The 14,686-nt window shown below is 45.3% G+C and overlaps 1 protein-coding gene across 1 annotated transcript; it reads right to left on the bottom strand.

The window, feature by feature from the left end:
- Positions 1–9,714: 9,714 nt before the first annotated feature.
- Positions 9,715–13,929, bottom strand: LOC141141380 (large ribosomal subunit protein bL19m-like). The gene is made up of 2 exons (XM_073629041.1): positions 13,705–13,929; positions 9,715–10,008 (listed from the first exon to the last, which is right to left on the bottom strand). The coding sequence occupies exons 1-2, from the start codon at positions 13,921–13,923 to the stop codon at positions 9,760–9,762; spliced, it is 468 nt and encodes a 155-aa protein (XP_073485142.1). The 5' UTR covers positions 13,924–13,929; the 3' UTR covers positions 9,715–9,759.
- Between the last annotated feature and the right edge of the window lie 757 nt (positions 13,930–14,686).

The following is a 14,686-nucleotide window of genomic DNA, read 5'->3' as shown; positions in this document are numbered from 1 at the left end:
TGAAAATAACATTCATTAAGCTAAATTTAATAAGATAACTAACTTTTTTGTAAATAAGGAAACTTATCTTCAGCTGAGCAGAAAACAAATGAATTAAAGATGAACCTGATTCACACATCCAGTAGCATAGAAGTGCGGGGGGACGACTTTAATCCCCCAGGCCAATACCTATAAGATATGATGGTCTGGTAGCCCTGAATGAAGATATTTTATCTTTTATCCATTGATCAGAGTATGACCCGCAGTGAACAATAGAATTTCAGCACCATTTTCCTATGTGGCTCTTAGATGTCAGTTTACAGTATGTCCACTAGAGATTAATTCATTTCAATCTGCTGCTTTACAGCTCTGGCTGCCCACGAGATATGTTATATTAAACCATTTTTTTTTTAGTTGCGATTTATTTATCCTTCTAGAACAGTGGACTCCAAACTCCAACGCAGAGGCCAGATGTGGCGTTTTGCTTTTTTGTTGTCCAGCCCTTGGGGCACTATTCCTCCTACTGCCACCAATACCATTGATGGGCACCCTTTCACCCACTGACACCAATGATGGAGTACTATTCCTTCCACTGACACCAATGATGGAGTACTATTCCTCCCACTCACACCAGTGATGGGGCACTATCCCTCCCACTGACACCAGTGATGGGGCACTATCCCTCCCACTGACACCAGTGATGGGGCACTATCCCTCCCACTGACACCAGTGATGGGGCACTATCCCTCCCACTGACACCAGTGATGGGGCACTATCCCTCCCACTGACACCAGTGATGGGGCACTATCCCTCCCACTGACACCAGTGATGGGGCACTATCCCTCCCACTGACACCAGTGATGGGGCACTATCCCTCCCACTGACACCAGTGATGGGGCACTATCCCTCCCACTGACACCAGTGATGGGGCACTATCCCTCCCACTGACACCAGTGATGGGGCACTATCCCTCCCACTGACACCAGTGATGGGGCACTATCCCTCCCACTGACACCAGTGATGGGGCACTATCCCTCCCACTGACACCAGTGATGGGGCACTATCCCTCCCACTGACACCAGTGATGGGGCACTATCCCTCCCACTGACACCAGTGATGGGGCACTATCCCTCCCACTGACACCAGTGATGGGGCACTATCCCTCCCACTGACACCAGTGATGGGGCACTATCCCTCCCACTGACACCAGTGATGGGGCACTATCCCTCCCACTGACACCAGTGATGGGGCACTATCCCTCCCACTGACACCAGTGATGGGGCACTATCCCTCCCACTGACACCAGTGATGGGGCACTATCCCTCCCACTGACACCAGTGATGGGGCACTATCCCTCCCACTGACACCAGTGATGGGGCACTATCCCTCCCACTGACACCAGTGATGGGGCACTATCCCTCCCACTGACACCAGTGATGGGGCACTATCCCTCCCACTGACACCAGTGATGGGGCACTATCCCTCCCACTGACACCAGTGATGGGGCACTATCCCTCCCACTGACACCAGTGATGGGGCACTATCCCTCCCACTGACACCAGTGATGGGGCACTATCCCTCCCACTGACACCAGTGATGGGGCACTATCCCTCCCACTGACACCAGTGATGGGGCACTATTCCTCCCACTGACACCAGTGATGGGGCACTATTCCTCCCACTGACACCAATGATGGGGCACTATTCCTCCCACTGACACCAATGATGGGGCACTATTCCTCCCACTGACACCAGTGATGGGGCACTATTCCTCCCACTGACACCAATGATGGGGCACTATTCCTCCCACTGACACCAATGATGGGGCACTAGTCCTCCCACTGACACCAATGATGGGGCACTAGTCCTCCCACGGACACCAATGATGGGGCACTAGTCCTCCCACTGACACCAATGATGGGGCACTATTCCTCCCACTGACACCAATGATGGGGCACTAGTCCTCCCACTGACACCAATGATGGGGCACTAGTCCTCCCACTGACACCAATGATGGGGCACTATTACTCCCACTGACACCAATGATGGAGTGCTGTTCTTCCCACTAACACCAGTGATGGGCACTGTTTACTCCCACTGCCCCCCCTAAAGTCTGGCCCCTTGTTTAGAAAGTTTGGCGACCCCTGGTCTACAAGGAAATTCATTTACTTCAGATCACGTAACAATGTTGTAACATACATACAACATCATACAAATCCAGGTACATGTACAGTATCTGGAGTAAGGACCGCATGTGCCGGAGTGGCAATGAGGATAGTCCACCCACAGTGCAGCTGAGCTCCCCTCTACCCCAGAAGCTGTCACACAGACAACGAATCAGAAGAGGAGTTTTGTCGCTGGGTGGGTGGAGCCTGATGGGAATTTGGAGACACTGGTTTTCCATCAGATCTGCTCCCCTTGTGATTCACAGCAGGCAGTGGCCACATTCCATAGCTAATAGACAAGCTGCAGCAGTATTCATCACTCACCATTCTACTTTTTATTAGAAAGGTTCACTAGACAGCGCAGTATCTCTACCTTTGACATTTTGATAGCTAATAGACAGCCTGCTGTTGGCTATAGAATGCACCCACTGTCTGCTGTCAATTCCAAGGAGAGAGCAGACCTGATGGGGATCTTGTTCCTCAGCTTCCCTATCAGGCTCCGCCCATTGTCAGCATCACTGGTTGTTAGGAGCATTTCAGCTGTAAAGAACTGAGAGCATCCCTGACGACTAGAGATAGATGGGGAGGGGTGTGTGATGGCAAACATGCCGCCTGCTACACAGCGTACAGAAATGGGCACTGTGCCTGTCTCTGCACGCCAACTTTGAGTTGGTCATAATCCTCCAGTCTTGTTATCTATGAACTGGAGGTAATTGTTCTGGAATCTACTGCAGACAGAAAAGTGAAAAGTAAAAGTGGCGCTATTAAAGTGGGATTCCGTCCCTGAAAAAAAAATTTTTAAAGTCAACAGCTACAAACACTGTAGCTGCTGACTTTAAATAAGTACTTACCTGTCCTGGGTGCCCGCGATGTTGGCCGCCCAAGGCCGACCCATCCGTCGGCTGACCCGTCCCTCGGCTCTCGGGTCCCGGCACCACCATCCTAAGTAAGGGAAACAGGCAGTGGAGCCTTGCGGCTTCACTGCCAGTTTCCTACTGCGCACGCGTGAGCGACGCTGCGCTCTGTGAATGGCTCCGTGGTGTTCAGGGAACACACACAGTTCCCAGAAGACAACGGGGCCGCTCACCGAGGAGCAGAACACACCGCGGAATAGGAAGAGGCAGATTAGGAAGACTGCCTAGCACCAAGGGTTTAGGTAAGTTTTGTTTTTTTTTTTTCAATTTTTTTTAGGATTTTTCATGCAAAATTTTTTTTTTTTTTTTTTAGGGTGGCCCTCCACTTTAAGAACTACCTGAATCTGTTACATGTTTTGTTAAAGCTCCCAAAACTGGTGGCAGGGCTTTTAGAATCTGGTGCAGGCCATTTTAAAAGGGGCCACACCACTAGTAAAATGTCTTTTGCCTTTTGACGCGCGGTGACACATGCCAAAGCAAAGCACTGCGGCTGTGATATATGAACATGTCCTGGCAAAAGGAGGTAAAACCACAGCTCAGCTGCCAGTATTTACTGAACCCCAAACGCTCGTCTGAAAGAGACCTTAGAGATTTTCACAGATCTTTCATTGCTGTTAACCACTTCATATCTGCCCTATAGCAGTGTTACTGCTAAAGGGTGGCACCTGTGTGTCCACCACAATATTGCAGTCCCGCTATAAGTCACTGATCGCCGCCATTACTAGTAAAAAAAAAAAAAAAATCCCATAGTTTGTAGACGTTATATCTTTTGTGCAAACCAATTAATATACGCTTATTGGAATTTTTTTTTTTTTTACCAAAAATATGTAGCAGAATACATATTGGCCTAAATGTATTTAGAAATTTGATTAAAACAAATTATTGGGTATGTTTTATAGAAGTAAAAAATTTATATATATATATATATATATATATATATATATATATATATATATATATATATTTTTTTTTTTTTAATTGTCTTTTTGTTTATAGCAAAAAACAAAAAAAAAAAAAAAAAAACACTATTTGTGGGAAAAAAAGGACATACATTTTATTTGTGTACAGCGTGACAGGAAACTTGTACTGAGAAAATATGCCAGCTGCTGCTATAACGGATATTCCTTCTAAATATGCTAGCTGCCTGAATATTATACTTATCGAACGACTTGATTATCTTTTGATAAAGCATTTACAATCACTAATTCTTTGTATTTTAGCTTGGTATAGGTTTCTTTTCAGAATACATTTTTTTTTTTGCTTTTGATAGGCGGTTTTATTGATGACAATATTAAAATTTTGGGAGTTTTGGCTGCTATGGCGTTTCCCTCGATCGAAGCACATTATCCTACCATCATCTGATGACTGTTTCTATCCACAGGCTGCTGCTCCTGCTGTCCAGACCAGTGCGGTAAATGCATTGAGGGCTGCCATTGTGCCAGCGGAAGTGAGACCTGCAACTGCTGCAAGTGACCAGAGCTCCAATGAAGATTCCTAACAATGTGATCTGTATATTGTGATTAAGGATGAGCTCCGGTGTGTTCGCATGCTGCACGTGCCGAGCCCGCCAGGAAGTCGGCAATGCGCTGCGCTAATCACAGGCAGTGAGACATTTCCCGATCTCTGCAGCCGCACATCGGGAAATATCTCACTGCTTGTGATTACCGCTGTGCAGTGCTGAGTTCCTGGCGGGCTCGGCACGTGCAGAATGTGAATACGCTGGAGCTCATCCTTGATTGTGATGTGTGATCTTCATCTGATGCATGCCGTATAAGTGTGATGCCTGGGACAATAATCCAGCTCATGTGTTCCTTAATAAAGGTGTCTATGAAGTATGATGTCTTGGTGTTGTGTCATCTGTCATCAGTGTCTTTGAGGGCCGGTTCACACTGAATCGCATTCCTGTGCGTTCCCATTATTATTTGAATGGACTACAAATCACACCAGAACGCAGGAAAAGTGGATACTCCTTTATAATACTTTTACAATCACTTCTTGGCAGAAGAATGGCAGCTTCCACAAATGCTACATTTCACTTACACTGATTTCCTGGTGCATCATGGCAGCATACTAAGGATGAGCTCCAGCGTGTTCGTAAGCTGCACGTGCCGAGCCCGCCAGGATGTCAGCACTGCTCTGCGCTAATCACAGGCAGTGAGACATTCCCCGATCTCTGCGGCCGCACATCAGGAAATGTCTCACTGCCTGTGATTAGCGCTGTGCAGTGCCGAGTTCCTGGCGGGCTCGGCACGTGCAGCTTGCGAACACGCCGGAGCTCATCCTTACAGCATACATATGGGTTGTGAATGCACCCCCACAATCTGATAGGATTGGTTAACTATAAATCAAAGACAGACCCGGCTCACAGCATTCTCCTTTTTTTCCTCACCTGATCAGGAATGAAGTCGCGAGGTATCCTTTACCGTTTGTCGCCCCAGCCAGGTTCAGCCTCTCCTGGGCGGAAGTCCTTCCTGTACAGTCTCTAAATGAGCTATATGGTTGGAGCCCCATTCTGGTAGCATGGGGGGCATATTTCAGCCTCTCCTGGGTGGAAGTCCTTCCTCTACAGTCTCTAAATGAGCTATGTGGTTGGAGCCCCATTCTGGTGGTGCAGGCTTGTCAAAGAAAGCTTTAAATAAGCTTTGACGTAAGTGACAGCGTTTCCTTTTGCTTTCCATATGCTTTTTACTTCTCTTCTCTGTGTTATGGGCATTTGCCATTCCCAAGATGGCTGCAGCAGTGCAAGTACACTCTGAGCATGAGAGGCAGGAAGTGATGCGGCCTCTGTGTTTCCTGACTAGAGCTTTTCCAGGATGGTGATCTGATCATGCTCAGGCACTAATATCATCACTAATGGCAAATGTGAGTTCTAAATGGTTTAATGGCATTTTTGGGAAACAAATGGTGGAGCTCTCTGCTCATGCATGCTGGATGCTTATGTGGTCATTGTTTGCAGGTATGTTTTCCCTTTTTATGGCATTCACCTGTGTTTTTCCTATCTCCCTCTCAGTGTTACTCTAGGATCATTGTGCTCTTTATGGCATTCACCTGGGCTCTTCTTATCCCCTTTTCAATGCTTGCTCTGGGATCACTGTGTTGGGCTCAGTTTCCACTAGTGCGACTTGTCACTGCAAAGTCGCATGACAAGCCGTACCCCATGATTTCCAATGAGTATCATTCATATCTGTGTTCATAGACCTTAAGAATACACAGGCATTGCTTCAGGTCGCGTCAAATTTGCAGAAAAATCATGCAACTTTCAGGTCGCAATAGTGGAGACTTAGCATTATGCTGCTTTTCATTTCAGTCTGCTGCTTTGCTCTGTTTCTATGGGAAACGTTGTCCAGTCAGACCACCCATTGCTTTTAAGGTATAGGGATTAGGTAAGTAGTGAAGATTGAGAAAAAGAGAGCCAATATCTATACTTCTGTAAGGACTACAAAATAGAGGGAGCATTTTGACGGTCAAGACAAGTCACCATCTAAGAACAGACATCCAGGCAATGTTCATTAAGCTCATCATCTCACCCCTCATTATCATTGCTCCCTGTTTACAAACACCACAAGTTACCAGCCCTAATAGTAGCTGCATTTGTTGTGGAAAGTCATTGCCTGCCAACGAACTGGAGAAGTACCCAATCTTCATTATTGAAACCTTAAAGATCTAACGCTCCTGTCTTAGAAGAGCAGCGGAAGTCCTTTTTAAGGGTGCACTAATCCAGGGGGTGCCTGTGCAAAGCTTATGCACACACCTGGTTGGAAAACCTTCAGGATCAGTGGGCCATATCAGCTAAATTGGCGTGACATTGGTGGAAGTTTAAGGGAGATCCGCCTTTCTGGTACAATAACTTTTATTGAAAAAGTATAACGTCATGACAAACTCACCTATGCAGGGGCATAATTCAATGAGCATAACGATCATATAACATTGACAGGTGGGAAGTCCACCTTTCAATCTTTTCCAGTCAGCCAGGCTACCAGAGTTGATGGAAAAGTAAAAAATTCTGGTCCAGTTTGTAGCTGGATTAAAAGAAAACAAGCAATCGTGAAGGTTCTAGTTACCCAGAGAAGATGAGGATTCGGTTCACCTCTGTTCCTAGCAAAAAAATAAATAAAAAATAAAAACCAGGTAATCTGTGCCTAGTGCTAAAGTTTAAAAAATAAATAAATAAATTTGACAAGCAGCACAGGAAGTTAGAGTTGTGCAAAATATAAAACTTCCATTCGATTATATTATACATAAATCTGGGAGACTGGATTCTCCTGTAGGTTTATCAGACACCTACTTGTCCCAATTCATCCTCAATTCCTCTACCAGTTTGAGTCCCTCCCCTTCGGTCTGTACATCTCCCCCAGGGCATTCACAAAGGTCCTACTGTCTGCAATAGCAACGGGAAAAATTCAGTAGAACTTCCACAAGGGAATTTCCATCCGCTCATAGAGAAAGCCAAAGGTGGTTTGGGAGTGAAGTCTCTTCCAGCAGAACAGTGCTGGAGTATCCTTGGTTCTTCGTAACGGACCAATTGTTTTCAGATGAAACATTAACACATCAGACCCCAGCTAGAAAGGTTGGGGGACGCATATCAAAGAGCAGGCTGCTTAAGGTCATGGGATGTTAAGCTTATGAGGAATAGTATTGAATTTTCTTAAAACCGAGTAGTGTTCAAAGCACTTCTGTTATTCACTCCTTTTAGCAGGAGGAGATTTGTACTGTGCCTAGACAGTAGTGGAAGGGTAGAATTCTTAGGCTGTCATTGGAGCTTCCTGTATCAATAATTGCAAATATACCATTTTGTCTTAGAAGGGTCTAGTGTCTCTCTCTCTCCTACTCTTAAGCATTGAATCACTGCCGCTTCCAGTGATGATGGATTCGCTCTCTCATGGACAGTTTTGCCATCCAGCTCCAAGAGACTACTTTTGATGGCATGGAAGTTGAGAGGCAGTGGCTACCAAGTCAAGCATGCTCGGTGCAGGTAGTGCCTACCTTATGTCAAACCAGAGAGGTCTTCATGAATAAGATTTACCAAAGAATATGGGAAAATTATGCAGATCTCACACAGCAAAAGCCTGGAGTCCTTTATCACCTAAACCAGCCAAGGTTCTTACAACTGGGGCTGAACAGGGGTCTAGGTTCAAATATGTTTAAAGCTCAAAGTTTAGCCTTGTCTGCACTTGCAAGGGTTTAAGGAGTCCTTAACCCTTTAGTGATACAATTCTTAAAAGGCTTGCATGAAGTCAAAGGTCTCAAACTGGTGGCCCTCCAGCTGTTGCAAAACTACAAGTCCCATGAGGCATTGCAAAGCCGACAGGCACAAGCATGACTCCCACAGGCAGAGGCATGATGGGACTTGTAGTTTCGCTGGAGGGCCGCTAGTTTGAGACCCCTGCATGAAGTTATAGACCTCCCAGGAAACCATTGTTCCCTATGTGGTACTTGCTTATGGTTCTCATTTCTATCCTACAGAATTGACTACACGCTGAAAACCCTAAAGACTGTATTTCTGGTTGCTACAACCTCTGTGAAAAAGGATGTCAGAACTGCGGGCTTTGTACTCAAGGAGCCTCACTTAACGTTCTACCCGGACAGAATAGTCCTAAAACTCCAGACTGCTTTTATCCATGGGGTGTCTTTCTCCTTCCAATTTAACCAGGAAGTCAATTTGCTGTCTTTCTTGGTCGAGAGAACCACATCCCCTGGATGTTGAGCTAACGCTGGTGACCTGCTTGGCAGCTACCTTTTTATTCAGGAAAGCTAAAATATGTTCTTGGTTCCAGTGTGGCTTAAGGCAGGGTCAGTCAGCATCAACACGTTCAGTCACCTCCTAGATTAAGACAATTAAAACAGCCTACTCTTCAAGACCTTCCTGTTTTGAGATCTTAAGAGCACATTTAACTAGGGCAGTGCCAGCTCAGCGCTGAGTGTCTCCTGAGGTTATTTGCAAGTCAGCAGCATGGTCCTCCCAGGACACCTTCATTACACTTTAATAGGTGAACCCGGCTCACAACAGTAACATTTGGAAAATTCATGGTGCATACTTGCGCTACTGATGATTACAAAATTTTTCTTGCACCCTCCCATATGGCGAGTTAGTCCCCATTAAGGATGAGCTCCGGCGTGTTCGCATGCTGCACGTGCCGATCCCGCCAGGAAGTCGGCACGGCGCAGCGCTAATCACAGGCAGTGAGACATTTCCCGAGCTCCGCAGCCACACATCGGGAAATGTCTCACTGCCTGTGATTAGCGCTGCGCCGTGCCGACTTCCTGGCGGGATCGGCACGTGCAGCATGCGAACACGCCGGAGCTCATCCTTAGTCCCCATATGTATGCTGCAATGATGCACCAGGTAAACGGAAAATTGTATACTCACCTTTCCATAATTTTCCTTTCCTGGTGCATCTTCATGGCAGCATACAGATGCCCACCCACATGGTGAGAGTTACAGAGAATGCTGTGAGCCGGGTCTGTCTTTAATTTATAGTTAACCAGTCCTATCAGGTTGTGGGGGCGGAGTCACAACCCATATGTATGCTGCCATGAAGAGGCACCAGGAAAGGAAAATTACGGAAAGGTGAGTATACAATTTTCCGTTTTCATAATTCCTGGTTAGCAAAAAGAATTTTTATTTTTCATGTATTAATACAGCAGTAAATTAGAAATACCATAATAAGCTTTTTTTTTATAATGGTCCTCAGCATCATAGTCCTATTTGTTAGCATCCAGTTTGGCCTTAGATTTTGCCATTTTCTGGTCTATTTCTTGCAATATGTCTTGCTGGATCTTGGTTGTATCATATTCCTTCAGCATATCAAACTGTTCCCAAGGTTTAGCAGACTTCTTCGCTCTCTTGATGTGTTTCTCCAGCAGATATTGTTCAAACCGAATGCCTTTAACGTTGAACTTTTCCTGCTCCCAGCGTTTGGACCACGGCCGGGGCTTCATCGGCACCTGTATCTATTAGAGGGGGAAAAAAAGAGGACAAATATATTCTACTATATATTGCAAACATGTGTTTTATGTAAAACTGTTGTGACTGTAGGTGGAAATCTCTCTAACAGAACAACAGACAGCAGGAAAAACCCAACAGGTGTTCTAAATATTCCTCACTTATACTAAACTAAAAAGAAAAAGGTTTATCAGGAATTACACTTTTTATAAAAATCATCACTGAACTCCAGGCAAACAATTAAGTACACAGATTAAATGCATACATGAGAGGTTTTACCTGTCAAAGGATTTCTAATTCTCTCCATCCAGTCCTGAGATTTACACAGCTCTGTCACACAGCACAGCTCTGTCTAGCAGGGTAGGGGGCCTGATCTTTCTCTGCTGCAGTATTTCACTTCAGATTTCCTCCCCACCCAGTTATTGAACAATAACAGAAGAAGTGGCAAACTGATCAACTCATCCTTGTCACACTGCTCTCTTCTCCCATCAACATGCTCCTTAGACTGCAGTACAACAGATGGTCTCCTTGTGCTGCTTTTTTCCCTTCCCCAGTCTGAGCTCTGTTGTGCAAGGTTTACAAGAGGCTGATAACAGGTCACATTTAGGAATGTACACTGCTTGCATTTTAAAGAAATACATTTAATATGTTAATGATTACAGCGCTGCAATACAGATTGTTCACATATGCTTTCTTCTCTGAAGAGTGATCTGAACAAGCATTTGACAAGAGGTGAGGCGGCATTGTAGGGTCTTCTTACTGCCTGCTATAATCGCTCCAACCCCAAAACTAGCACATCGCCACCATGTGCAGTGTATGTGGTTGTGGGGTCCTTGAGAGCGGCCTCATTCACTTTAATGTGTTGTACTCAGCTTGTCGAAAATACATCATAAATATATTGTTTCTACTATATATTGCATACATATATTGTGTATATATACAAACACACAATATTACCAAAAGTATTGGGACGCCTGCCTTTACACACACATGAACTTTAATGGCATCCCAGTCTTAGTCTGTAGGGTTTAATATTGAGTTGGCCCACCCTTTGCAGCTACAACAGCTTCAACTCTTCTGGGAAGGCTGCCCACAAGGTTTAAGAGTGTGTCTATAAAAATATCTGGCCATTCTTCCAGAATCGCATTTGTAAAGTCAAGCACTGATGTGGACGAGAAGGCCTGGCTCGCAGTCTCCACTCTAATTCATCCCAAAGGTGTTCGATCGGGTTGAGGTCAGGACTCTGTGCAGGCCAGTCAAGTTCCTCTACCTCAAACTCGCTCATCCATGTCTTTATGGACCTTGCTTTGTGCACTGGTCCAAATCATTTGGTGGAGGGGGGATAATGGTGTGGGGTTGTTTTTCAGAGGTTGGGCTTGGCCCCTTAGTTCCAGTGAAGGGAACTCCTTAAGGCGTCAGCATACCAAGACATTTTGGACAATTTCATGCTCCCAACTATGTGGGAACAGTTTGGGGATGATGGTTCCTTCCTGTTCCAACATGACTGTTCACCAGTGCACAAAGCAAGGTCCATAAAGACATGGATGAGTGAGTTTGGGGTGGAGGAACATGACTGGCCTGCACAGAGTCCTGACCTTAACCTGATAGAACACCTTTGAGATGAATTAGAGCAGAGTCTGCAAGCCAGGCCTTCTCATCCAATATCAGTGCCTGACCTCACAAATGTACTTCTGGAAGAATGGTCAAACATTCCCATAGACACCCTCCTAAACCTTGTGGACAGACTTCCTATAAGAGTTGAAGCTGCTACAGCGGCAAAGGGTGGGCCAACACAATATTAAAGTTCATGTGCGTGTAAAGGCAGGCATCTCAATACTTTTGACAATATAGTGAGTGTGTGTGTATAGATAGAGATATAGATATGTATATGTAGCGCACTACTCCCTTGGGAGCTGCTGATTTGTTCTATTTCCCACTGGCTATCCTGAACACTCAGGACTACCTTTCCCTCTGACACCTCGGGTTCCATACTCACAGTAAAACAATCCCACTGTATTGTAATTAAATAATGGAACAAGTTTACTGCAAGATATTGTTGTTGCTTAAAATAGCACCTTTACAATTGAATAAGATGACAAATAAGAACAGTGAAATTATTGTCAAGGATTACTTATTAAACACACTCTAAATGACTGATGTATTCAGACGGGTCTCTAAGTGGGACTAGTGCTCAGAGTGACAATGCCTTGACACTGGGCACCTTCCCACTTCCAGCACGCTGCACTAAGCACACTAATGCAAGGTTATCAAACACAACACAGTACAGTTTGCTCAAAAGCTCCTCCTGAGGTATGAGGTGATCCTTCGTTACTGTAACTGAACACAAGGCCTCTCAGTGAAAGTTGTAGTCTCTGGTCTTCTGTCTTCTGCTAGCTTTTGTACTGCAGTGTTTGTAATCCAAGGGTTTAACAAGCAAAGAAGTAACATAAGCTGATGATTTAGAACAGTTCCTGTAGTGCACACACTTTTATAACTGCCTCCAGTATAGTTATCTCTGAACCGCCACAGTGTCTGCTCTTAGTAAAGTATAGGCTCTGAGGCCTGATTAAACTCAGTCTATGTGAATGAGACCTTCTTGTGGAACTGCAGGTCTCAGCAACTCTGTATGAAGAGTCTAAGTGTAAGTGCGTTAAATAACTTCTGGGTGTCCGCCCTCTCACCACACCAGGCTTGGAAAGCTGGGAACCTCCGCTTCCGTTAACTCAGTCCTGCTGCCAGCCAGCACCGTCACGCTGCTCTGCTCTGTCGGAGATTCTGGATCCTCAAACCTGATCACACAGCTTCTCCAGCACACTGTAGTAAAACACAGTCAATGGTTGCTGTTCCGCTCCGCACGATGTAGGCCGTGCCCTCTGGAACACTCCTTCATAGATGCTTGCAGGCAGGCCAAGCGTCCAGAAGAGACCGAAAATGGCCGCACCAAGCCTTTTTATTACCTACCCAGCATGCAGTTCAGCCACTCAGTGTTCATGGGTAGGTGAGTCCTTTTACAAAGTAAACAATTAAGTTACTTCCTGCTTAGCTTTTCCATTGTATACCAGTAGAGGGAGCCAAATATCAATCAAATATCGGGGCCACAAGCAGACAAGGACAACAGAGTACACACCAAGGTTCAGGGTCACAGGCAAACAGGGATGGTCGGGAACACGCCAAAGGTCAGGGTTATGAGCAGACAGGAATAGTTAAGAACAGGCCAAAGTCGGTAACAGGAATCAGATGTAGGAAACACAGCAAGTACACACAGAGGCTGGCTTGCAGTGCACAGGTTAATATAGGGTTCCCTGATAGGGCCTGGGGTGGGGCCATGCTTAGAGGAGAGGTTACAAAAGCAGTCAGGTGAGGGTCAGCTGGTCTCTAGAGATGAACACATGGAGACAGGTATGCTGATCGACAAACTCTATAGCATAACCATGACAAAATTATATAATATATATATACGCACACGGAGACAGACAGAGAGATATTGTACAATCTTCTTTTAGATTTACCAAAACTAATAATATGAGGCCAAGCCTACACAATATATTCAATTATTATCAGATTTGGTAGGTCCTTAAACTACATATTTGATAGTAGATCTAAAGGAGATTGTACAATCAGATAGTATAGTGTAAGCCCTGGAGAAGGGCTTGGCTTATGTGTAGTATACAGCACTACAATTCACATACAACTTCCCCACTCACTGGGTTGACAGGAACTTCAGGGCCCAGTAACATGACTGGCTTCATGTCGACATCAAACTTGCTGTATTCAGGGAGTGCGTCACGCAGATACATCAGGTTGCTGTCCAGCCTCTTCTCCAGTTTCAGGACTTGGATTTCATGCATCCGAGGACTGTACAGGTCAAATCTCATCTCAACACCTGGAGAACAGGAAGACAATCCCAACAACATCATGAACATTCCTGTATCACTGTAACACAGACCGCCTTGTATGTCACAAAACTTGCCTGCCCTATGAGACAAACGTCACCCGCTCATCACAGACACGAGTTTATTTCCAAAAGCTGGAGAGTGCAAAATTAGGCTCAATTTTGCAAAGAAACCAATCCGCTTCCAGGTTTTAGGCCGGCTTCACACTGCTCCGACATGGAAGTCGGACAACTTCCGATCCGACTTTGCACTATGACTTCATGTCCGACTTCAATGAACGGGTTTCAACTTTGATCCGACAATAAACACTTGTACTTGGGCAAATGTTCAAATGTTTGATCCAATATTTGGACAGTCAGGGATGATCGGTGCGGCGGTGGAGAGAGTAACAATCACCGATCTCCTTGTATAGATTTCAATAAAGCAGCTGCAGCCACTTCTCCTCCTCCTCCTCCTCCTCCTCCTCCCTCCCGCGGCTTTCAGCTGCTTTATTGAAATCTATACAGGGAGATCGGTGAGTGTAACTTCTTCCCAGTGCCGCACCGATCAACCCTGACTGTCCCCAATATTCTCCTCAAGGTCCCCCTCTGTGCTTCTCCGGTCCCCCACCATCCTTGATCTGTCAGGATGGAGAGCGGAGAAAGGAAGAAAAAAAAACGAAAGATAAGAACACCCCCCCCCCCCCCCCAAAAAAAAGAAGCATTTTAAAAAAACAAAAAATAAATTGTAAAAAAAATATTGTAAAAAAAAAAAAAAAAAATGAAATAAAAATTGACACAGTCGACGCGTCATC

This window comes from Aquarana catesbeiana, linkage group LG04 (assembly GCF_042186555.1).
Source record: "Aquarana catesbeiana isolate 2022-GZ linkage group LG04, ASM4218655v1, whole genome shotgun sequence".
Classification (NCBI taxonomy): domain Eukaryota; kingdom Metazoa; phylum Chordata; class Amphibia; order Anura; family Ranidae; genus Aquarana; species Aquarana catesbeiana.
The sequence above is the reverse complement of the archived record's forward strand: the minus strand, read 5'-3'. Positions and strand labels throughout refer to the sequence as shown.